The sequence below is a fragment of the Micropterus salmoides genome, unplaced genomic scaffold (assembly GCF_014851395.1).
Source record: "Micropterus salmoides isolate LMB-PRFRI ecotype aquatic unplaced genomic scaffold, ASM1485139v1 Ms_hic_scaffold_23, whole genome shotgun sequence".
Classification (NCBI taxonomy): Eukaryota; Metazoa; Chordata; class Actinopteri; order Centrarchiformes; family Centrarchidae; genus Micropterus; species Micropterus salmoides.
The window spans coordinates 7,596,375-7,622,732 of record NW_024041484.1 but is presented as its reverse complement, the minus strand read 5'-3'; the positions used below and the strand labels follow the sequence as shown (position 1 = coordinate 7,622,732).

The 26,358-nt window shown below is 42.0% G+C and overlaps 2 protein-coding genes across 2 annotated transcripts in view; one reads left to right on the top strand and one right to left on the bottom strand.

The window, feature by feature from the left end:
- Window positions 1-24,046, top strand: part of LOC119918525 (plexin-C1-like) — a 29,340-nt gene extending 5,294 nt beyond the window's left edge. Inside the window, exons 4-18 of the mRNA XM_038739303.1 lie at window positions 76-115; window positions 8,462-8,522; window positions 8,599-8,707; window positions 8,794-8,959; window positions 9,172-9,274; window positions 10,196-10,271; window positions 12,568-12,609; window positions 12,719-12,852; window positions 13,100-13,167; window positions 13,782-13,794; window positions 15,075-15,183; window positions 20,593-20,772; window positions 20,845-21,000; window positions 21,220-21,316; window positions 23,734-24,046. Coding sequence (XP_038595231.1) covers window positions 76-115; window positions 8,462-8,522; window positions 8,599-8,707; window positions 8,794-8,959; window positions 9,172-9,274; window positions 10,196-10,271; window positions 12,568-12,609; window positions 12,719-12,852; window positions 13,100-13,167; window positions 13,782-13,794; window positions 15,075-15,183; window positions 20,593-20,772; window positions 20,845-21,000; window positions 21,220-21,316; window positions 23,734-23,792 — 1,413 coding nt within the window. The 3' untranslated portion in view covers window positions 23,793-24,046. The remainder of the gene's footprint in view (window positions 1-75; window positions 116-8,461; window positions 8,523-8,598; window positions 8,708-8,793; window positions 8,960-9,171; window positions 9,275-10,195; window positions 10,272-12,567; window positions 12,610-12,718; window positions 12,853-13,099; window positions 13,168-13,781; window positions 13,795-15,074; window positions 15,184-20,592; window positions 20,773-20,844; window positions 21,001-21,219; window positions 21,317-23,733) is intronic.
- On the bottom strand, window positions 152-2,138 carry LOC119918275. Its single transcript, XM_038738921.1, has 2 exons — window positions 359-2,138; window positions 152-261 (listed from the first exon to the last, which is right to left on the bottom strand). The coding sequence occupies exon 1, from the start codon at window positions 1,960-1,962 to the stop codon at window positions 871-873; it is 1,092 nt and encodes a 363-aa protein (XP_038594849.1). The 5' UTR covers window positions 1,963-2,138; the 3' UTR covers window positions 152-261; window positions 359-870.
- Window positions 24,047-26,358: the final 2,312 nt, after the last annotated feature.

The window sequence follows — 26,358 nt, the reverse complement described above, 5'->3', positions numbered from 1 at the left end:
TTATGTTTGAATTTACAGTGTCGTGATTTAAGCCATGCTTTCAAAGTGTTGTTGAATGTTTGTGTTCTGTTCTAGATTAAACGTTTGCCTGTGTCAAAGTGCAGCACATACACAAATGTAGCTCTCTTCGTGACAACACAGACACAGGTCAGTTCTTTGCAACGGGCGTTTATTGCTGTGGGCACATCGGGTCTCTTTGGTACATCCAGCCTCACACCATGTACGCCTTGAACGTCGTATATGCCTTATACGCCGTGAGAACTACATTGTAAGTGAACACAGTACAAATAAATCAATACATTATAGCTTAGCAGAGAAAATACAAACAACATCCAGATCAATAAAGACAATATAATACCTCGTTGGCCGCTTGTCGTGAAAAGAGGTTACTAAGTTCTTTGAAGTCTCTTGAATGTCCATTTGGTCGTCTGCATTAACTTCAAACCACATTTTTAACTTTAATGCAGTTTAACAAGCATCGGAGCTATCTGCTCCGCCGGAATTCAAGGCAGTGAGTGTCGACTTAAACCGTTGTAGCGGTAACACAGACAGAAAACATTAGTTCCGGGACAAACGTAAATATACAGAATGAGATAGATACACTGTTAACCACATATCATTTAGCAGCTTATTCTACCCTTTAGTTCTTAAACATGTATTACATTTTATCTTTACACCAAATTAAGTTATATTTGTTACATGAAATTATAACAGCAATATGAACTGTGCATCATGAAAACACAAGTATTTATGCAACAACACTTACACTCCCACCAAATCCCTAATTAACTTGAAATGTAGGATTTCTATACGTGGAAGGTCAATTAAAGGTGTTGTAAGACTGAATGAATGTAATCTTGTGTATGTGACTCAGTTAGATTCAAGTAAGGTAACTACTTTGTGAATGGGCCTTTCGAGGTAGATTCTTTTAGTTAGTGGCTGTCCTTTATCAGTAGTGTCTCCGACTAGTAGCTTCAACTTCCGCACCATACTGTCTGCACTAGGGTGAACTTCTACGACCCTGGCAAGCTTCCATTCGTTTCTTGGAGAGCTGTCATCTTGTAGAATCACAATGTCATCCACTTGTGAATTCCGTGTTGTTCTTTGCCATTTCTGTCGTTGTTGAAGGTTTAGCAAGTATTCCCGCTTCCATCTTTGCCAGAATTCATCAGCTAAGAACTGCACTCTTCTCCAACGTTTGCGCAAATAGAGATCTTCTTTGCAAAACTGCCCGGGAGGGGGCAGAATAACTGATGATTTCATCGTTAGAATATGGTTGGGTGTGAGAGGTTCTGGTCCATTGGGATCATGAAGATGTTCAACACTTAACGGTCTGCTGTTGATTATAGCCATTGTTTCGTAGAGAAACGTTCTCAGCGATGTGGTGTCAAGTCTGCTTGCGGATTTGTCGAGCATAACGGTTAAGATGCTTCGGATAGTTCGAATTTGACGCTCCCAAACTCCACCCATATGACTTGCTGATGGGACGTTCGTTACAAATTCGCAACCGAATGCTCGTTGACGTTCTTGGTCAATTCCTTTAAGCAATTCAGAAAACAGTCTCCTGGCACCCATGAAATTTGTTCCCTGATCGCATCTCAATTGACGCACAGGTCCTCTAATAGCTACAAATGTTCGAAGCGCGTTCATGAAAGCGTCTGTTGTTAAGTCGTCTAGTGTTTCTATATGTACTGCTCTGGAGCATAAGCAAGTAAACAACAATCCATAGCGTTTCAACTCTTTCCTTCCTTCCTTTACGATGAAGGGGCCAAAGCAATCGAGTCCGCAATAGGTAAAAGGAGGGGACATTTCTGTTCTCTCTTCCGGGAGATCTGCCATTTTTTGGACTTCTGTGGCTCTTCTGTATCTCCTGCAAGTTACGCATTTATAAATGTGTGAGGAGACAGCACTTCCGCAACCAAGAATCCATATTCCATTTGCGCGCAGCTCGTTCATGGTCATGCCTCTTCCTTGGTGATGTACACGCTCGTGATAGTGTTTGACTAGAAGGGCTGACACATGAGATTTCTTCGGAAGTATTGCCGGATGTTTTACGTCATGGTGTAAGGCTGATCGAGATAATCGTCCTCCCACTCTGAGAACATTGTCCTTATCCAAGAAGGCATTCAGCTGGCGTAACTTGTACGCTTGTTCAGGGTGTTTTCTTTCTGGAGCTTGATTTTCTGAATGTCTTCAGCAAAAGCTTCTTCTTGCACCAGCTTGATAATAAAGATTTCGGCTTCTCTTCTTTCTTCAAGGCTAGTTGCTTCCTTTGTTCTTGGCTGATGTCCTTTGAATTCTCTGATGAATCTCTTTAGCCTAGCAGCCGCTCTCACTGCTCTGGACCAGTCCGAAAACTTTGTAAAGCGCTTCACCAGTGAATTCACCTCTTTCATCTTGACTGCATGAACATGGGCTTTGCGAAGCTCAGGATCGGTCATTTCAACTTCTCCCACCATTTCCTCTTTACATGGAAGATTCTGCTGCCAAAGAAAGTCAGGTCCTTTCAGCCAGTTCGACTCCTTCAACTGAACCGAAGTCAGTCCTCTTGAGGCATGGTCGGCTGGATTATTTCCAGAGCTGACATGTCGCCATTGTTCAGGATTCGTGCTAGCTCTTATACGTTGGATCCGATTGGCTACGAATGTGTGGAACCTCTTTGCATCATTGTTCACATAGCCAAGAACCACCTTCGAATCAGTCCAGTAATACTCTTCTAAGTTCTCAATCTCAAGCTCCCTTTTTACAACATCGCCGTTGCGCACTGAAGTCACAGCTGATGACAATTCAAGTCTCGGGATGGTCGTTAGCTTGGTAGGGGCTACTCTTGCCTTCCCCATGACAAGTGAACAACTGATCTGTCCTGTTTCACTTATTGCTCGGAGATAAGAACATGCACCGTATCCATTGAGACTTGCATCTGAAAAGTTGTGTAACTCATAACGCATGACTGAGTCAAAATGTGATGGAAGGTAACTTCTTGGAACATTCAGTGCTGCCAGGTGTGGCAAATCCTTAAGCCATAACTCCCATCTTGGCAGAATGTGTTCGGGAAGATCTTCATCCCAGCCTACCTTTTCTCTACATAGCTCTTGCAGGATCTGTTTGCCGACTAATATAAAGGGGGCTACAAACCCTAACGGATCGTAGACAGAGGCGACTGTAGAGAGAACTCCTCTTCTTGTCAGTGGGCTCTCTTTAACCACGACTCTGAATTTGAATTCATCAGTTTCGATGCACCACTGAACTCCAAGTGCTCGCTCGATGTGAAATTCTCCTAAGGCCATATCTTGATCTTTGGTCTGTGCACGTTCTTCTGGTGGTATTGCGGCGGTTACTTCCTTTTCATTGGACACAAACTTGTGCAGCCGAAGATTTCCTGTTCTGCACAAGGCTCTAGACTCTTCCACCAGATGAATGGCTTCATCGATTGTTTTTACGCTTATTAAGCCATCGTCAACATAGAAGCTTCTTTGGATGAACTTGATGGACTCCTCGCTGAACATTCCATGACCCTGAGATGCCAGATGTTTGAGTCCAAAGTTGGAGCAGCCAGGGGACGATGCTGCTCCAAACAAGTGCACTTTCATTCTGTACACTGAGGGTTTCGAGTCCAGATCGCCTTTGTCCCACCAGAGGAATCTTAAGTAGTCTTGGTGTTCCTTTGCGACATGAAATTGATGAAACATTCTTTCAATGTCGCACATAATGGCTATTGGACCCTTTCTAAATCGAAATAGTACTCCGACTAATGTGTTGGTCAGATCTGGCCCGGTCAGAAGATGATCATTTAGAGAGGTTTCTTGGAAACGTGCTGAACAGTCGAAAACGACACGGATCTTCCCAGGTTTGTGGGGGTGATAGACTCCATGGTGCGGAATGTACCACACTGATTGATTATCGAGTTCATTCCATGGGACCTTCTCAGCATCTCCTAGAGTTATTATGTCATTCATGAAACGGACATAATCCTTGTTATACTGCTCATTTTTTCTCAACTTTCGCTCTAAAGAGGCGAGCCTTCGAACAGCACATTGCTTATTGTCTGGGAGATTAGGTTTGTCCGTCTTGAAAGGAAGTGGTAGTTCGTAGTGGCCATCTTCCTTGTGCTTTATACCCTTCTCTACCTTGGACAAGAAAAGAAGGTCTTCCTGAGAAACGAGGTTGTCATCCGTAGTGTGATCTGCGAAATCGAATTCGAGAACCTTGATGATGTCTGTTGGACTAATCTCTTTGACCTGAGTTCTGCAGGCAAAGTGTACTTCTCTCTTTAACTCAACTGATTGATGCACTGCAGGCGTCACCTGTCGCACTATGATTCTATGACTGGTTCCTATTGCATCACTGCAGTCACTTTCTAGATTTGAGCAGCCGACTATGCTCCAGCCGAGATCAGTTCTCTGCGCGTATGGATGGTTCTCTTTGCCCGCCAGGATTTCCCTTGGTAGAAGAGCTTGCTGACAGTTATAACCAATCAATAGGCCTACTTCGCAGTCCAATGGTGGTGGAATCTTGTCTGCTAATTGTTCCAGATGAGGCCATTTTAGTGCTGTTTCAGAGGTTGGAATGTGCGATCTGTCGGCTGGGATAAACTCTCGTGTGAAAAGTGATGGTAATGGAATCCTTTTCTCTAAGTTGTATCCTCTCACTTGCAGGTTTGTTAGCTTTTGACAGGGTATGACTGTCGACCTTGTAGACATTGTGGATAGTCGCAAACTGACATTTTCTTTGTTTGTGTTGAGCTCCTGGGCCACTTCATCTAGAATAAAGGTTGTGTCGCTCTGTGTGTCTAGGAGCGCATAGACAAGAACTTCTTGATCTGGTCGTTTTGTGGATGAGATCCAGACAGGAACAATTGAAGAGGTTTGTGTGCTTACGCCGTCTTGTACGACTCTGTTTGTGGTTGCAGTTGCAGTCATCTCTTTGATGTTTGCCTTGTACTTTAAGTGTTCTTCTCCCTTTAGAGGTGATGACCTTTGACGTTCACTGACCTTGTCATCGTGCAAACATGTTGGATGTCTCCTCTGGCACCTTTCGCATGTGTTCTTGTTATCACATCTTCTCGAATGATGACCAGCCTTTAGACATCCAAAGCAAAGCTTCTCCACCTGTACAAACTTGACGCGCTCTTGAACTGTCTTTTCAAGGAACCTTCTACACTTGGCGAGAACATGCCCTGTTCTTTTGCAGAAACCACACGATGGAATGCTGCTCTCTGTTGTGTTTGTAGACAGTGTTTTAGCTTGTATGGGTTGGTTTCGTGGGTACCTTGGTTTCTCACTTTCCACATTCTTCAGCGCCTGTACCGAAGATATGGGATCACAAGCAAGATCTGCTTCCTTCGACAGAAATTCTACGAACTCTTTGAACGGTGGATACTCAGCTCTTGTTTGTCTGACTTCCATTGCCTTGCGATTCCATCTGGATACCAACCAGTCAGGCAATTTCAGTAGGATTTTTTGACTCTCATTGCAGTCGTTCAGAACTTCCAATGTTCTAATGTAGGGCATTGCTGTTTCACAGCTCCTAAGAAAGTCTGCAAATTCTCTTAGTTCAAACCCATCCTTAGAGCTTATTTTTGGCCATGCGTGCAGCTTGTTTCTGAAGGACTTCCCAATCACGAAAGGGTCTCCGAAACGCTTTTCCAGCAGCTGCCAGGCTGAGTCGTATGCTGATTCCGTTCCTAGTAGGACAAATCCTTCTACAGCTTTCTTTGCAGCGCCACCAAGGTACTTTCTAAGGTAGTACAGTTTTTCGTTCTTTGGAATGTTTTTCCTATTGATTAGCGCTTCAAAGGATAATTGCCAATCTTTGAATTTCAAAGGATCTCCAGTGAATAATGAGGGCTCTGGAGTTGGAAGACGATTAGCACTTATAGCTTCTGCTAGAACGTTGACCAAATCAGAGCTGTTCTGCACTTGAGGTATGGGCACTAAAGTTGATGGGGCTTGAGATACCAGTTGAAGGCTTTGTGGACTATGAAGGGCTTGCATTGTAGCTGGAAGAGATTGAGGAATGAACGGGGTGTTTGAGGCAAGAAGAGTTTGTGATGCGACTGGTAGGGATGGAGGACTGAATGGGGGACTTGAGGCATTGAGAATTTGTGATGCGACTGGTAGAGATGGAGGAATGAATGGGGGACTTGAAGCATAGAGTGTTTGAGGTTCTCCTGCTAATGCAACAGTATGAGGCAAGTCAATCGCTTTGAAGTTTTCTTCGATTTGGTCGTAGACCTTTACTCGAGCTCTTGCGGCATTCAGTTTCTTCACTTCTTCAAGACGTTCGAGTTTTCTACGCTGCTCTTGCATCGCTTGCTGTCTAGCAAGGTTCTCAGACTCAAACTGTGCCAGTCGTTGCTTATCTTCAACCTCTAACCTTTGAAGTTCTGTCATTTCCTTTTCTTGTTCATCCAACACCGCTAAAACCTCCTGCGATGCAGCAGCTTCGGCAGCAGCCTCATGTTTTTTAAGCGAGTGGAAGCTAGAGTTGACAGAACCACATTGTGATTGATGTGACAGTGGTCTTGATGGAGAACATGTAGAGTTCAGGATCGATCCAACATCAGGCCAGGGATCTTCTGTTGTGATGCCTTTAAGATGCCTTTCTGCCTTTTGAATGATAAATCCTGACAGCGATATACATGTGTCTACTCTACGTCGCAGTTCTGCTTCAGGAGCTTGGACTCTACGTAATTCTTCGTAAACCATCTTTACATCAGAACACGTAGCTTTCATGTTCTCAATTAGCTCATACAATTCGTCTTCGGAGGCCTCATCATTCAGTATTTCTTTGCTTGTTCTTGCGTGATACCTCCACTTCTCATAGAGTATTCTATACCGACGTTGTATGCTCTTTAGCTTTTCTTCTTCGAATTCTTTTCCCTTTTCTGTTAGGGTTCGGGTTCTTTCGCTTCTTCGTAGCCTTTCTACATCTTCTGTAGCTCCAATGTCTATAGTTTCGGCTTGAGCAGATGATTTTCTATTCTCATGACAGGTCTCAGGACTTGAGTTTGACATTTTGGGCTGTGTGTAAGCTACAGTAGGCTAAGTGTGATTAACTAGGAAATTTTAGTAATTATTTGAATCTTAACAGATGTGTGAAGACAGTGAGCGAAGTCTAACTCTGAATACGTAAATGTTGTACCACAAACTGTGTCAGTATTTAAACTTGTTTAGACTTCAAGTTAGCTTAAACTAGGAATTAGTTTGGCAAAACACAAACCTTAATTAACATAAACCTTAATTGTGAATTAAATATGCTCAAAAGGCATCAAAACACTTGTTTTTACACTTGAAATTGAAAAAACATCAATGAAATTACTCTTTAAACTTAGCTTAAGTTATACTTTAACTTCTGTTACCTTTCAAAGTATAAATAAAGAAAATAAATTACAATGTACTTTCCTTTAACCTTACTGAAACGTGTTAATTTGCTTAAGGGGCTTGAACTTTCTTCCTTTTAGATTTGTTGCATGTAACAATCATGAATACCAGCACATTAGATATTTTCTTAAACACAGGCTAAACAGTATGCAAGGGTAATAGACTTAAATCCTTAACTGCAATTTCCAAGTTAAACCACTTCTCACACCACTTGACTTAAGATGGCTTTGGTAGAGCTCTTTCTGGCCTTTATACGGAAAGTCGCACCTTTTAACAAAGTCTTATAACATTTGCTTGTGGTAGCTATGTCGACAGTGTGTCCTGGGCTTTGCTTATCTTACATGCTGGATCTTCATCACGTCGTTACCCGCCGTAATCTCGTCTTCTCTCATACCCGCGCCGAGCAGGTCGAGTTCTCACTGTAGCTCTCTTCGTGACAACACAGACACAGGTCAGTTCTTTGCAACGGGCGTTTATTGCTGTGGGCACATCGGGTCTCTTTGGTACATCCAGCCTCACACCATGTACGCCTTGAACGTCGTATATGCCTTATACGCCGTGAGAACTACATTGTAAGTGAACACAGTACAAATAAATCAATACATTATAGCTTAGCAGAGAAAATACAAACAACATCCAGATCAATAAAGACAATATAATAATACCTCGTTGGCCGCTTGTCGTGAAAAGAGGTTACTAAGTTCTTTGAAGTCTCTTGAATGTCCATTTGGTCGTCTGCATTAACTTCAAACCACATTTTTAACTTTAATGCAGTTTAACAAGCATCGGAGCTATCTGCTCCGCCGGAATTCAAGGCAGTGAGTGTCGACTTAAACCGTTGTAGCGGTAACACAGACAGAAAACATTAGTTCCGGGACAAACGTAAATATACAGAATGAGATAGATACACTGTTAACCACATATCATTTAGCAGCTTATTCTACCCTTTAGTTCTTAAACATGTATTACATTTTATCTTTACACCAAATTAAGTTATATTTGTTACATGAAATTATAACAGCAATATGAACTGTGCATCATGAAAACACAAGTATTTATGCAACAACACTTACACACAAATGTGCAGGACTGCTGGTCTGCACAGGATCCATACTGTGTCTGGTGTGGCTCTAAAAGAAGGTCAGGGAAACACCATCTGCTGCTGACATCTTCAAACTATTATAAACTTGGTTAAAACATCATTTTCTCTTCCTAGTTGCACATTTGAAGATGAGTGCCGAAATTTAGACTGGTTGTCCATTCCTGATGACTCCCGTCAACGCAAAATGGTTTCCTACAGCGTTGTAAAGGACAGCACTGGCCAGGTACAGGTTACGTCCAGGATTTGAACTATAATCAGTTGTGTCTGTCAGTTATTTCTCTTTTAAACTCACATCCCTTCCTTTCTCAGATCACACTTAGCATCCAGACACACCTGACTGTGGGCCAGAGCGCTCTGTCTAACTTCGCCTGTCAGTTCTCTGCAAGCTCCAGCCAGCTTTGTAGTGCAGCAAACAGTCCTCCACGGTTCCCACAATGCACCTGCGTCCTTACAAATAGCACACTTCCTGCTGAAGGTCAGTGACTTTTGATAAATCCGGTGAATGAAATACCTGATAATCAAGGACCTTCACACCGTCACAAGAATCCCATCAGATAAAATGTTCTCGACCTGCTGATAAATCTGTGTTGCCTCATGTTATATATTGTTTATTGAATAAAAACACGTGTATTGCAGGAACTTGCTGACCACTACTGTAACATTCTCTGGATTATTTTCACTTAACAGGCCTAAATGTCACTGTTAAGATTAGATTTGGGATGACACAATTGTTGGAACAACTTAAGATATCCAACTGCTCTGACATCAGGGGACCACCGACTCCTGTCCTGTAAGTCCACTGCCATTTTCAAGAAATCTAAGTGGACAGATAATTTCTAACATTAGTAATGGAAGATAGAGCTGAAAAAGTTGAAAAAACATAATCAGTCAGATGCATCATTGATGAAATTGTAAAAGTCCTGTTCCCATGCAGTTTTAATAGTTAACATATGCAAGCAACTTAAATTTGAGCTGAAATAATACAGAACTGACTTTGATCATTTCAGGGTAGGACTTTAAGACAGAAATGTTTATATAGAGTTATAAGGTTCCCCAGGAACTGGAGTATAAGGCATTGAACAAAATGTCTGACTTTGGTCAGACAAATGGGTCCTGATTATACCAACTGCATCTGTCAATTGGGAGAAAGAGTTATTGATAATAAAAAAAAAAGGTTTTCAAAACATTCCCAAGCACTTATTATGCCAAAACTAGAATAAACCATCAAGACTAGAAGGAACAAAGAAATAGTTGGCTGCAATTGGACTACAAAGTGAGAAAGCCGTTTTCAGTTTTTCCAAAACTGTGTCCAAATTCAAAGGGAGTGACGAATACCTGGGTGGCCTTTTGGTCTAACTTAGGCAAGGGCAAGTGCTGCACTCAAAATGTCCAGTGATGAGAATTGTAAAAAGGCAGCAAAGCCACATTGTGGTGCTAATAGGAAATGAAACTAGCAGCTCTGATGACAAAAAGAAAATAAAAACAATACATAATAAACAGACTGTGAGGTATAAAGACAAAAAGGCAAAAAATAATTTTACCCCTCCTCCCATATCCCTCCACTTAGTCTCATACAGTCGTCATGGTTGTAATGGTCGTGTTTCTTCATCAGGAAGAATATACAGTATAACTATCTTGTGTTGTATCAAGGCATTATGATTCATGTTCGAATGTTTTCAACAACAGGTGATAACATTTGTTTTCTCTTCAGGTGTCGGCAGTGTATCGAGGCTGGATGTGGCTGGAGCACAAACGGCTGCTGCTGGGCAAATCAAGGAGTGGGGAATGTAATTATGTCTTTTTAAATGTATTTATCTAATATAGGCTTTTCCAGACATCGTGCATGTATGCTAACTTTCCGTGTGCTATATTTGAACATGAGTTTAACAGCACAACATTCATTTTTAGTCTGTTAATGACACCAGAACAGCTGCTCTGAATTTCAAATATTTATAGTTTATAAAATTATTTCAACAGACTGTCAGCTCAGCACCTGTCAGCAACAAATGTTTAAATGTTCTCAAAAATGACTCTGCTTCTGTCTGGAGAGGCTTCAGACAGTGGCCACAGTCCACCATCTCATCCCCCACCTCCTCCTCCTCTCTTACCATCCTGGAGAGTTTCTCAGTCATCCAGGTCATAGTTATCCAAAGAGAGACTTCTTCAGTTCTGGAACTGAACTACCAGAACTGAAAAAGTATCTCGGATGAGGGACGGAACGTCTTCTAGTATCTTCAACCAAGTCCAGTTGTCCTAGACATTAACCTTCTTTGGGCATCCTGGAGAGGGATGTCAACAGACTGTTCAGGAGGCAGAAACCTCGCAAAGCAGCTGGGCCGGACTCTGTCTCCCCATCCACTCTGAAGCACTGTGCCAATCAGCTATCTCCAGTGTTCACAGACATGCCATGTGCCAGCCTCCTTCACAACCTCCACCATCATCCCTGTCCCCAAGAAACCAAGGACCACTGGACTAAACGACTACAGACCCGTCACCCTGACCTCTGTGGTTATGTAGTCCTTTGAGCACCTTGTGTTGTGCCACCTAAATCCATCACAGACCCACTCCTGGAGCCCCTGCAGTTTGCCTACAGAGCCAACAGGTCTGTTGATGACGCATAAAAAATTGGCCCTTCACATCATACTCCAGCACCTGGACTCCCCAGAAACTTACGTCAGGATCCTGTTTGTGGATTTCAGCTTTGCTTTCAACACCATCATCCCAGCCCTGCTGCAGGACAAGCTCTCCCAGCTGAATGTGCCTGACTCCACCTTCAGGTGGTGCACTTGACGGACAGGAAGCAAGTTAATTTGGGAAAATATCTCTCTGACTCCAGGACCATCAGCACCAGATCCTCTCAGGGCTGTGTTCTTTCCCCTCAGCTCTTCTCCCTGTACACCAACAGCTTCACCTCCAGTCTGTCAAGCTCTTGAAGTTTGCGGATGACACCACCCTCATTGGGCTCATCACAGGTGGGAATGTCCGCCAACTGGTGGGAGATGACCATCTTGTATCCTGGTGCAGCCAGAACAGTCTGGAGCTCAACGCTCTGAAGACAGTGGAGATGATTGTAGATTTTGGAAAGAGCCCAGTCCAACCCTCCTCTATCATCCTGGGTGACTCCGCAGTCGCCACTGTGGACTCCTTCCGCTTCCTGGGCACCATCATCTCCCAGGACCTCAAGTGGGAGCTAAACATCACCTAAAAAAGGCCCAGCAGAGGATGTACTTCCTGCGGCAGCTGAAGAAGTTCAGCATGCCAAAGACAATGATGGTGCACTTCTACACCGCCATCATCGAGTCCATCCTCACCTCCTCCATCACCATCTGGTACGCTGCAGCCACTGCCAGGGACAAGGGCAGGCTGCAGCGTATCATTTGCTCTGCAGAGAAGGTGATTGGTTGTCAAATTCCATCTCTCCAGGACCTGTACACCTCCAGGACTCTGAGGCGTGCAGGAAACATTGTGGCTGACCTCTCCCATCCCAGACACAAACTGTTTCAGTCACTCCACTCTGGCAGGTGGCTGTGGTTTCCGATGGCAGTGGGCTTGCTCAACAAGGCCCAGGTCCCCACTGTCACTGACTCTCATGCCCCCCTCCCCAAACACACACACACACACACACACACTCCTGACCCCACACTTTTGCACTTTTTAACGATTAACTGTGCTTTATGCTCATGTTGTCATTATTTTTGCACATACTTGTCAGCATTGTATTATAGTATTATTGTAATTTTTGTATACTAGTACATTTTTTGATCTCCTTACTTTTTATATATTTATATTTCTGTTTATGTTCTGTAAACACAAATTTTTACCATGGCAAATTCCTCATAAACCTGATTCTGATTCTGACCCTGCTGTCTGCTCAGACACTTTGCAAAGATGGCAACTTCACTATGAGTACAGGGGACATACTGAGTGCACTTCACTGGGGCCAGCTGCTGCTAAGCTAACTGCTCATTAAACCTAAACGCCTTATCTTCTACTTCTCCACATGTTAAAATAACACATAAAACATGTTACATACAACATGTTGGTTACAACCAGCTTAATTTTTTCCCTCGCTTCTGCCTGCAGGACAGTGTTTGCCAAATGACAGAGTCAGGGATGAACTTTTCTGTGAGTCTGAACCTAAGTCCTCAAATATTCTTCCCCTGGTGCTCACCTCATTCACATTCATAAAAATTGTTTATAACTGATTATCTCTGTTTTTCCGTTTTACTGTCAGAGACCGGAGATCTCCTCCATCACTCCCAGTGTCGTGTCTTTCTACGGCAGAAACCATGTGCTGTTGTCCGGTCGTAACCTTAGTGGTGTGACCAGAGTGAGGATCCAGGCAGACGTGGACTGCACGCCACAAGAGTGAGTCACTGTATGGGCGACTAAGATTATCCTTACACTATAAACGACAAATGACATCAAAGATAGCAGTTATTATAGCTGATGTTTGTTTGTTTGTATGTTTGATGTTAAGGCAGATTATGCTGCTACGCTTCCGGCTGCTTTCATGGTGTCAGCATATTTTTGTTGTTGTTGTGTTCCCTACGTGAAAAAAGAGTGAGTCTTGATCTAACTGGTTTCTGTCTCTCATCCTGTATGCTCTGGTCAGATCTCCTGTATGGAACAACACTGGAGTGAATCTGAATTCAAGTCAATTCTCTCCCAGGATTGGGGATCGTTAATTTTTATTGGTATTGATACCCTTATTGAGGCTGCTTAACGATCCAGTTCTTTATTAATACCGCATTATTATTTGGTGACGGTAAGACCAGCCCCAACAAGCATGAGGTAGGCCTGCACAGTATGAGGAAAATATTCAATGTGCGATAACATTGTTATATATTGAGATGTAATATGACTTGTAATAAATAAACAGATATTGAAGTGTGCATATTAACTGCCTGGTTGTTTTAAAATTAATTATAGGATTAGAATTTAATATTTCACTATATAAACTGAATATCTGACATCACAATACTGAGTGACGTTTAGAAATCAGTCAGTATCAGTCCCTCCTCCTCCTCCTCCTCCTCTCTGCTGTTATTCACAGCCTGCAGGGAACATTACCTAGTTGAAGGAGGAGCGGCTGGTTTGTCTCAGCCAGCAGCTGAGTTTTTAACAATGTTCCAAATTTTAAGACCACAGACCAGTCTATGCTACAGCTTTCTATTAGCTTGTTGGTAACATTGCAAAGCTAACGTTAGCTATGCTTGTAAAAAACATACAGGATGAGAGACTGAGGACAGAGCAGTTTAAAATGAACCCTTTCTATATGTTTACCTTACACACAGGTGTACTGATGAAGTATTGTCTTTTTAACAAGCTTAGCTGTCGGCAACACGATTAGTTGCCGTTCTCAAACACGGAAGGCCTGGCTTGCTTTATTTGACAAAGTATAAAGCACAAATTCACCTCTTGATTACTGTATCATCATTAAATAAACCCCCCTAGGTGACCTCTGTGGTAATTCAGCTCCCGGTAGTACCTTGTCAGGGCTCTGAAGTGGAGTGGACCCAGAACAACTCTCATCACCTGTTGGCGGTAATGTTAAACACTAGCAGGACCTAAGTTACATCACCGTGTTAAAACTATAACTTAGCACAACATCACTGCGCTGTAATAACATTATGCTTTATAAAATGTCACATAATTAACAAAATAGCTATATAATGTCAGTCCAGTGACTGTTACCTGACAGCCGACCTGCCTCTCATTCTCCGGTGCCGGCAGTCACTCACCCTGCCGAGTGAACGAAAGACTGAGGAGGACCCATGTGAGCGGTGAAGGAGTTGTTCATTTGTCACGTGACAGCTCCTACTGTGGAGCAGGAATGAACGACTCAGACTTAGAGACCCACAGTTAAGAGTCGTGAACTAATCAATTCTGTTTCCTGTGCTGCCTGCTTACCACAGCCCTGTAGCTGAGCTGTCACGTGACAAATGAACGACTCAAACAGACCCACAGTTGAGAGTCCTGAACTAATCATTTCTGTTCCTGTGCTGACGGAGCCCATGCAGCTGCCGTGTGACGAGTGAATGTAAGAGTCCAAGATCCTTCACGCATGCTTGAACATGAACGAATCACACACTGAGACAACCCGTTCCTCCCGAGTCATACACACGATTAGGTCTTATGAACGAAACGTTCTTTGAACGACACAACACTGATGATAAACCGTCCCGGGCCTGTTTGAGACCGCGTTTCCATGCCATCAATAAATAAACATTAGTTTTCTTATCCATCGTGTTTCAAGATAAATCAGAGTTGACGCTCGAGACATTATTACATTATAGGACCCGCTGGTCTCGATAGCAGTATCGATAAGTTTTGAGGAATTTTGGAACCGGGTCCTTTAAGAACCGGGTCTCAATCCCCATCCTTACCCAGGATAACTGCCAAACAGCCACACAGTGACATCTGATCTCATCTACATATTTCCAGCAGCAACTGGGCTGTTTGGCAGCAGAAAATGTTCCAAAAAACTGACATGAAATGATGTTCATGTCCCATTATAATATTTACTTGTGCTACTAACTGTAGGTGTGTGTCAGTATGAAAACCCCCTGCTGCTCTGTGTCCTGTAGTGGGAAGAGGAAGATCACACTCGTGGGATCTCACCTGGAGTTTGTGGAAGGGATCATGCACAGCCACGCCCCGCAGGAAGTAAGACTTCCCAGAAACAGCAGCTATCAGGTGGGACTCTCTTTCTATCCACACACACACACACACACACACACACACACACACACACACACACACACACACACACACACAGTCAGGTCCTCTTAGTTTGTTACATTAATTTTGTCATGTCATATCACATCAGATTATAGTACAATGGACTATGTCACATCAAACAGTCCCATGTCAGTCATTTTATAATTTAAGTCATTTCCCATCATGTTATATTACAGTGAGTTTTGCTAGCTTGCAAATCTTTTGCAAGTTAGACACTGTTTAATATGGAACCTATAGGAACTGGTCAATGAACAGTAATCTTTCACATTGTAGTCGCACTGGTTGAAACATTCCTATCGTAATGAGTGAGGATGACTGTGGTGCAGCTGAAACAATTAGGCCTAAATGTAGTTTAAAAGTGAGTTTTTCATTATTACCTGCTCATAGTCTGAATGTGTTATGACAGCATTAATAAAATACATAATGTACAAGATTTTATAATTTAAAATAGACATCTAAATTTTATAGTCAGTTTGAACCTATAGACACATTTTCCACTGCAAAAAAATAATTAATAGGCTAACCCACTGGGTAGACTGTGACTTTTCAATCACAGGTCCATGAGTAAACTGTGTCTTATATTTGATCTATAGGTAGCTGATTGCCACCGGGATTTAGTTTTAGAGCCTATCATAGTCCGCGGTGGCACGCATTCATATTTCTAGCTCCACCCGATTAAAATGGAGGCTCTACCTTTATTTACCCTTTGCCATAGTGAATCATAGTATTTGTGCTCCGTTGATGATGGCTTTTTTCATCCCCACGCACGCGCTTCCATCAGGTTCAACAATACAGAGTTTATTGAACTTATTCTGATCAGCTGTTCCGGAACAGTTTCCCACCTCAGGCTCAATCAACTCAGAGCTCAGGGATAAGCTCAGAGTTTAAGCCTGCTTTCTGAAACGGGACCCTGTAGCCTACTACGAAGCGAGGTAACTGGCTTATCCGTGTAACACCAGGAGTAACTTTGTGACGTCGGGTGTAACTTCCCGATTAACCCGTAGTCTACTACGAAAGGTGGATAGGTGTTCCCCGAGGTCTGTTGCCATGGCAATTTACGCTGCATCTTTAAACTGCTCTGAGCAGGTTATGTTTGTGGTTAGCCCTGCAGCCTCTATGATTTTATGGAGGAGATCTTTATTAATTAACGGGACAGTTTCTTAGATGTAGCCCATCTGTAGGCTATAATTGAATTATGTTTTCACATATTTAGATTGACTATTTTATGTGTCCAAAAATACCAGGTGAGGGTTAATAAACTGAGAAAAAAAATTCTAGATGAAAGTGTGAAATTTACAAGAAAAAAAATCAGAATAGTCACAATAAATCTAAAATCACTCTGGTGTTTTCCTCTGAATACGCCCAATCCACAGCAAAGTCTCTAAGGTGCATCATAGTGATTTGGGGCTAAACTCGCAAGTATTTCCTCACTGCTAAATCCATCAGAGAATATTCAAGTTGTTTACTTGTAGATTAATCTTGGAAATTAAATTTTCTTGGATTATTGCCTCTCTCCGCTGGCTCATTTTTTCTTACAATTACAATGGACCTTATGTGCAGTTGTACCTTTACATCTTAATCATATTACACATAAAAAAAGAGACCATTAAATACAAAATAGAGATTTTAACTACAATAACAACACTGTGAAGATAATTACAAATTTACTCAATGCAATGCCAACAAGCCTCCCTGGCTTTGTCGGCTGCCACAGTATTAGATTTGGCCGTCATTGTGTCTTTAAACTCCTCATATCCTGACACAATCAACGGTTGTTATGAAAAACTGTGCCTGCACAACACGGCACTTTTATGCGAAGGCACACCAACTCCAATTAAGTTAACACTGGGTTATCACCGACTCAACTAACCAACATCGTATTCACTATTGTAGTACCATTTAACATCAGTGTAGGCGGTCAGAGTTTGGCAACCCTGAGTTTGCTTGATAATCCTGAAGTAACTGTGAGTAGATTGAACTCCCTTCATAGTACAGGCCACTGGACTGTCACCTCTATGGCATCGATTGTAAGTGACACGTTTATATTTAATTCCCTACCAACTGACCACGTTATTCAACTCACTTAATATGTATTAATTTTACTTGTGCGCAGGGGCGTTTCCAGACTCTTGAAACATTGGTGGCTTAGCCCAGCCCAGAAATCTTTCATGTTTTCACCCCGCACCCCTGTTGCGCCCTACCCAAAGTACATCTATAAAGCAACACTGCTGATAATTATTAACACTGATAATATTAACTAGTGGGGTCTGGGGGTCCTCCCCCTGTCCCCCCCAAATTTTGGCTTTAAACACTTATTTTCACCTCAATGATAAATTATTTTAATTAATCTGAATTCAGTTAAGAATTATTTATTGACTAAATATTCAAGAGGGGGTGTGGATGTCCTCCCCCCAGAAGATTTTGAGCATTAAACACTTAATTTCCTGAATTTTGGAGACATTTTCTGCACCAATTTAGGGTGGAAATGTCTTTATTTTTATAAAGGGAAGGACAAAATTTAGGTGGCAGGTGACAATTCACAATATAAGAAAATAGAATGTAATGCAGTAATCAGTAGCTTATTCTTTTTTTAGCTTATATCTATATATCGGTTATTTTCGCGCATTTGGGGAATTGTTTTATTTTTTTGGCCCACAACACAAGAAACAGCTCGAGCAGAGGGGGAGGGAGCGGGGACTAGTAAGAGATGTGATTGGGCCGGCCCAATGTCAGTATAGGCCTGCTTTATGGGCCGATCGTTCGTCCATTTTTTAAAAACAGTTAGGCCTACATAAATAAATAATTTCACTTGTAGCCTACTTGATGAGACGAGCACACTGCTCTTCATCAGAGGAAGAAAACCGAAACTGAAAACACATGTGATCAGACATAAATATCACCACAAATGTTCACTTCAGCACCTCCGATAAAGTGCAGCTCACAGCTGCTTTAGAAGTAATGAAGTATCCTTGAGACAGTAAAACAGTAGTGTCTCAGAGCAAGGGGGACAGAGACAGCAGGACACAGAGCGTCAGGTGTCTGTGTCGCAGTCAGGTGTCGTGATATTCTCTCACTACTTTGCGGCGACTGTTAACCGTTAATACATTGACTAGACACTGACCGACAACATTTATATTTAAATGTATTGATTACAATTTTGCTAGGGACAGTTCAGAAGTTGCAGACAAGCCCTGAAGCTGTGAGCAATGCTCCCTCTCTCTCTAAATGCAAGCACGCTGCGTAACGGTGGGGGTGGTTACATGAAATTCAAAAAAATTTAGCAGTATTATTGCGAGTATATAGCCTCCGCTCTATGAAGACCTGCAAGACAGGCTGCATCATGAAGATTATTGCATATTAACATGGAATATATTTTGTTGCTGTTGCTGAGTTACATTCGGGGCTACAGTCAAAACATGACCAAAAACAAAACAACAAACAAAAAAAATTACCTGGCAACGCCAATGCTTGGGCATGCAAAGCTGGGTGGTGATACCGCCAGTGCTGAATCAAATTTGATGTAAAGTTAGATATTCGCTCGTTAAACAGAAACCTTTTAACAGGAGATCCATCATCTACACTAACACACACACACTGACACACTAGTCAGTCTTGGTGTATCCGAAATTCTCTCACACTGCCGACTTCTGCTGTTTCCTTGTTGGAAATAAAGCTTCACAGTGCCATAGTTAAGCCAGTGTGCATCCTCCATGTCTCTGATAAGCACGGCACTTTAAGCTGCACCACTCGTGACACTTGCGAGTTGCAACAGTTTCTTTCCCTGCAACAGAAACTCTCGGCGTAGCGGAGCTTTTACAATTAATTAACCGTGAAGTTTTAAAGCATAGTTAATAGTGAAATCCGGTAATTGCTGCTTCCATACTTACTACATTGTGCATTTTCCCTGTCCCCCAAAGTGGCGGCCGACAATTTGCATTATCAACCAGGTGAAATACAGGCAGCCTCAGCTATGAAACAGTTACTGCTCCACCAAATGACCCAGCAGATTAGCCCCCAGTCTTATCAGACTTCATGAGGAGTGAGTTAGTGTGTAGAGGACCATTAAAACCAGCCCTTGATTTTCCTAGAAGAATTTTCCATTCAGGCTTATCAAAGGGGGAGGATTGTGGTGAGAGCATTGCGGTGTCAGGTGTGACTGTGCAGCAGACCAGCTCTGTTTTCACATTGTGAGTCGCAGCCAGTTTGTGACCGAACGGAAACAATATAAACATCTAAAAAGTGAAGCCAGCCTTGCTCAGATTGGGACTGTAAGCTGCACTTTAGCAGCGGTGCTGAAGTCTCTGTGGCTTTGTGGTGACATTTCTGTTAGCCCTACACTGCAGGGTGTAGTACCCTTTAAACTGCTGACAGTCAGTCGCAAATGTAACTAAATGTGAAGTCAATAGCCAGCTGACCCACAGGAAATGTGTTTGACACTACACCTTGTCCAATTCCCAAAGCTGTGATTGGACAGTTGATTTTTATTTTACCGTCTTTAATATCTCTCCATCAATAAAAGGCTTTCTTTTCTTTGTTTGATTAGTTTTTATGTAGGCATTTTAAATCTTTCATTATAATCCTCACGATTTCAGTCTTCATGTATTTCTTGTCATCATGGTTACTGGAGGTAACAGCAAGTGTGGTTTAATACTACAGGAAACACTCCTTCAGTAGATAATTGTTCAGAAGTACAACAGAAGAGCGACTGTTTAGCGTGCAGCCAAATAAACTCACATTGTTTTAATAAAGAATTCAGTCAGATTTCATGGTGAGTTACAGCAGTACAGCAAAAGAAGTAGAACCCACTGCATGTAGGAGTGTTTTTGCTGAGTGATCGCTCTCAGCACTCAGTGATCTCTGTGACAAATACACTGCTTTTTTGTAAACGAGAAGTGTAAAAAGAGTAAATAAAGTAAGCTTAATGAGATAAAACTGTGGTGGATTATATGCATCGTTTCCTGTGATAGCAATTTGAACCCACCGCGAGTATAGCAGACTTTACCACTCACATTGAAATGTAGGCCTTCTACTTATTTGATATTATACAGAATAATGTAAAAACGTTACATTGCTAATTAACAGTATCAACAACAGGGTTTGATTTTATTTTTACAATTAAATAGAACTTTAAATGACATCAAATAATGCAATGTTGCAATACATTGTATTATTTGATTTTATTGCTGAATCAACTCTATGACACACCTGCGGCTGACAATATTTTTACAAGCACTGTGTATTATGCCGTATTCAGTCACATTGCATTGCTTAGTTTGCCATGCCACCATCATCATCATGTCATGCTATGCCAAACAGAAATTATATCATATTATTTATTACACTGATTTTGTTTTTTTACTGCAGAATCTCATTTATGACACACCTGCAGCTGGAAATACTCAAGGGATTTTTACAAGCACTCTGTCTCTGAAAGTAGCCAATGAAACTTTGGCCTGCTCAACAACAGTAACCTACTATCCAGATCCTGAGTTCACCAGCTTCACATCCTCAAGGACACGGGATGGTGTCCGCATCACCACAGAGGTACAACATATTTCCCACACACATATGACATTAATTCATAAAAGTCAGCATTTGTCTCTGTTGTCATTTTAGAAAAAGGCAGACAAACTGGAGATGACAATTGCAGAGTTGTCAGTGTGGGGCGTTCATGACAGAAAACAATACCCCTGCATCATGGAAGTCAAAGAAACTGACTTTTTCATCTGTGAGATTCAAAGGCCACCCGACGCTACATTTCAGCAGTTAATGGTAATCTTTTATTCTAACTGCAGCAATCTAAACATTACTATACAGAAATACAGCTCAACTTTATTGTGATTGAATGTGTGATTTCAAATAGTAATCATACATACAGTCAACATACGTATGTTGGACCCACTGCACTGGTGAGACATCTCTCATTCCTTAACAGCAGTGCAGCTATGATGACAAAGTTGAATCTAATCTAATGTATCTGTTGTTTTCCAGATAAAGTTTGGTGACAAGACAGTAACTCTAGGGCCTCTGTCTTTACATCAGGTCCTCATGATACTGCGTTTGCTGCTGATACCCTTTGTTATTGTTGGTAAGTACACTGAGCTTGACTGATAAAGTGATTTTGGTCCAGTCAGTGTCGTCGCTCTCTGATATACATGATGAAGTCTGCATTTATTGCATCAGTTCAACACCAGCTCTTTATGTGAAAACCTGACCTTTAATTTATTTTTTACAATTGTCACTGGGTATCACTACAAAGTTATAAAGTTGTTTGTATCACCTCATGCTATACACACAGAACTTAACAGATAATTAAATGTGTATTAAGCATGATGACATTTAAAATAATTAAAATAAAATAAAACAATATATACAATTATTTATATGAAGGCTATGTACATACACATATAGATGCTTTCAACGGTAACAACATAAACAAACGGTACTCCGCATGTGCATTACTCTGGCCCAAACTTAACTTCCGGCAGACTTCCGCAAACAATGCATAAGTAAATAACCTTAGCTAGTATTTCTCGGAAGTCGAATAAAAGAAACGTTACTTGGCCAAACTGAAATGTGATAAAGGTCACAATACGAGACCCGTTGAATAAAAAATTAAAATAAGAGTTTAAAAAAAATAATAATTTAATAAAAGTTTTTCTAGCGACCTGTCTGATTTACCGCAGTGTTTCCCACAGAATGACAGCGTAACTGTGGCGAGCGGGGCGGTGGTGGGGGATCTCTGACACTGACAGCGTGTTGGACGGATTTGTGCAGCAGTGTTCATGATACTAGCCATTCAATACACAGACTGGTCCGCTGTCAATGTGTTTGCGGGAGAGAGAGGGAGCGAGTGAGAGGAGGTGCTGAGCGAATATGCGCTGCGGGCAGCTCTGCAATAAAATACAAATTTTCCCATCTTCAATTGTAAAAACAGAAATCTATATGTGGTAGTCAGCGCTGCTAATGTAGTGGGCCACAACAAATAAATGAATGTATGGGAAACACTGTACTGGATATCACTCACTGTCGTGACTATGCCCTATATTTAGCCGCTACTGGTACAGGAACTTAAATTGCCTGAGGCCAGCATCGGCCCCACAACACAACACAACATCATGCGTTGGCAGTATGGCTCCTACACTCACCATATTAGTAAACACAAACCCAGTAATAAACAAACAGAACGGAAGTTATCTCCGGCCGGGTGAATCACCTTGGCAACGCATCCGATGAAAGCATCACACATGCTACACCCAGAACATTCTGCAGTGCATTTTTTTAATTTGCACCTGGTAGAATGTAGGCCTAAACAGCAGCAACAAGATGATAATATGGTTTCATCTTCAGATTTAAAAGTCTGACAGATGGGAACCAGAGTTAATCTTGACTGTGTTTGAACACAGCTCCTCACAGCTTGTCTTGCTCTTATAGCTCAGAACACGGACTGCGCACCGAGTGCTTGATCCGGGATGTTGATGGGGCAGGTCTCTGAGATGTGGGCTGAGTTCAGCGTAGATAAAACGTAGCAAAACATTTTTTTCAACGGAAGCGGTGGTTCCCTGAACACCCTGCTGTGTACGCAAGCGCACTGACTTTTCCTGCCTTTTTAACACCATTGTGTTTACAAACTTTTCGCAGCTGATTGGGTAACACCTCAGAAACGCCCACCAAACAGGAGAAAACATACCTCGAAGCCCGTTGCAGAAAGTTGCGCAACATTGCAAGGAAACATGTCGTTGAATCCGAAAATGCAAATCGGTTCTAAACATTTTGAGATTGAACTCACCCATGGGCACAACAGTCTCTAATTTCCGTTGCTTGGCCAACATGAGTCCCATTTTGTCCAGACCGGACGTTTAGGAGCAGACTTAAGTCAAAGCTGGGCCAATATGGCTCCCATCCCGGCTGTCTTTCCTCCCCTCTGAGCGGTTACCACACCCATAGGTGTAGCTGTTCGGGTCTTGTGGATCGTGGTCCGCTAAAGCCGGAAAAAACTGATGGGAAACAAAAGTGTAGCGAAGTTTGAAGGAGCTACGGCTGCTGCTTCTACAAGAACTGCCGGTTGCCATAGCAACAGTAAAGGCTTGTTTTCTACTAATTTCAACAGAATCTAGGCATCCCATGGTGGAAAAAAATACTGAGACACTTTTCCACTGTGACAGGTGTAGTACTGGAAGGAAGACAGAAACTGCCTTTATGAAGTTCAAGAGTCAGATTGTGCGACTAAAGCCTGCAGGCTGAGGCAGGCAGTCAGCATACAAAACAGGGAGAGGGTTGTCAGAACAAAATGCAAAACAAGAACAAGACCGAAGTGATAAGGCAACACAGACAAAGATTGTCAAGATGTTGATTATCAGTCTATAATATCATCTGTTGGCTGCTTCAATCCAAAATCATTGCTATTAGCCTTAAAAAACATAAGACTGTTTTCTTTCCATTGCTGTTTTACGGATTAAAATTTGTCTGTCTTTTTTTAAATCAGTAACTGTGTTTGTGTTCCAGCGTTGGTGATTATCTGTCGATGGGACAAGAAGCTCACTGCTGAGATGAACAGGCTGTGACCATGAGGTTAAACCTGGAGACCTTTTCAACTCCATTAACAAGATGAACATAATGCCTCATTTTTATTTTCTTCTCCACCCGTGGGTTACTGGAGTAAAGTTCACTCTTTGGTCTCAAAATCATGTAAATGGAAGAAACTTTAACTGTACAGTGAGTGGAGGAGGGCGTAGTCTTTAGTAACTAGTCTTTAACTCTATGTGACTAAAGTGTTTTAATGAAGAAGAATAAAGCATAGTGAGAGAAGACCCAAATACATCTGGCCCAGTTAACCTATTTTTCCACAACAAAAACTATCTGGAAACTCCATTAAAAAACAAGAGATCCAAAGGATATCAGAGGGAAAACCAAAAAATATTTTCTCCATAAAATATGATGCAATTTCACCAAAATCAGTGAGTAAAGTTAAAAAGTTGTGTTTACAGTAATCAGTGAGGCCTGGCCCCCAGAAACATTCCACTGCAGTGTCTATTGTTTTTCCAACCTAATTCTTGTCTCATTTGTGGTCTGACAAACAGTAAATTCATCAAATTCAGTGGCCCATATGTATATTTTCCAAGCTACTGCAGCTGTCATATGCCACCATGGCTCATGTCATACATGGGTGTGGTTTCATCTAAAATCTAAATGAAACTTTCTCATACCCACTGGTAGTTTCTGGTGCATAAGAGACAATATTTCATGGACACCATTTTGCCCATGTCCCCTTAGGGGTAATGGCCCCTGTGTTGTTGTTTTTGAATATTTTTCCAGACTACTCTCCACCTGAATAAAGGGCAACAAGTCCAGAAAGGGCACCAGAAATGGAGCCGGGGCGAATTGGCAGTGGAACCAGGCTCAGCAGCCTCCCAGTGAACCAAACACAGTCTCCGAGGCCAACGGAGACCAGTTTGACAATGGGGAATACACAGTTTACATTGGCTCTGACCAGTGGCCTGTACTATGAAGGGATTTTAACCTATTCAGAGTCAGCTGTTATCAGGCAAACTCAGGGTTGACAAACTCTGACCGCCTACACTGGAGTTAAACGGTTAGAAGTGGTACTACGAAGGTGGATAAGATGTTGGTTAGTTGAGTCCGTGTTAACTTAATCAGAGGTGGTGCGTGTTCGCATAAAAGGGTGGCCGTGCAGGCAGTTTTTTCGCAACGGCGCATGCTTCCTATTTCTCCAGATGAATTAAGTTGCTTTGGAAAAAAACGGCCCATATTCACACCCAGACCCATATTGAGGCTACTTAATCCCTAAAATGTGATAATACAACACAGTAAGATATATCGGTATAATCGATGCTACAATGTAGTAACAAGCAAGAAACCTAAAAAGGATTAAAAACTGATAACAGAAACATAGTGAAATAAGCAGCAAGCAGAGATGGGGACTAGCCTACACCGGTTTGAGAGTCTGGTGGTGTGTTGACTTACTGTAGCTTATAGTTTAAGCTGTCAGTGATTGCATTGCACATTATGGTTGTGCTCTGTAAGTTAAAAACAGGTTACAGTTTATTGATTTGAGAGTCAGGAGGATGTTGACTTACAGTAGTTTATAAGCGGTCATTAATTGTAGACACAATGGCCCTCATTTATGAAAAGTGCCTACACCAAATTTCCAGCGTACACCTGGCGTACACCCAAAACCACGGTGACTTTGAGATTAATCAATATGGACGTTGGCAAATCCTACGCCAGCTCAGGAGGTGGTGTACATGTAGCAAGTTTTGAGTTAGTGCGGAAAAGCGCAGAAACACAATTCCTAACACCACAAAACGCACGGACAAACTAAAAGATATGATATATTATGACCCACTGTAACAGAAACAACGTTTGAAACATTAATTTTGGTGTTTATATTTGAGCAACATGGACTTTATACAGCCTATATAATATGTGATCAGTCAAAACATGCTTTGATTTGTATTTGGACTATTTTATCGTAGCTTTAGGTGCCTTCTATTTGGGTTTGCTTTTAATAAAATGTGTACCTTCAAATGAAAAGGCTATGAGCAAAAAATGTTGGTAGGTAAATAAATACTGCATACTAACAACGAAGAGCATAAGCGGATGGCTTGAAGCACTGAGACTGGCTGCCGTAATGGACACAGCCCCACGCCCTTTAGGTGAGGCTGGCACAGACATGTCGCGCACAAAGCCCTGCATTTATTATAAGACAAAATTTATATTATGACAGCAACAGCGAGCACCGACACCCCCGCTAAAGGCCCCGCGTCCCCGGACTCTGGTGCACGCTTATCCCGGTTCATGTGTGAGTCCTGGGTCAGTGCGTGAAGCCCAGTCCCGGAGGTGATGGAGCAGCTTTTTATCAGAGCAACATACTTTAATTCGGAGCTTATTTGGGACTTAACTTTGATGGGCGTTTTAGCAGTGCTAAATCTATCTCTTGGAGCACCACAAGTAGCCAATTTATAATTCGAGGAACAGACAAAAACTTCTAGTTTGCACGGAACGCGCTCCACAAACAGACGTGGTGCAGCTCATCATTGTGTTTGGACAATGTTTCACTCTGAACATAAAAGAAAAGTTACAGTGAGTACTCACCGCGGATGGTCAGAT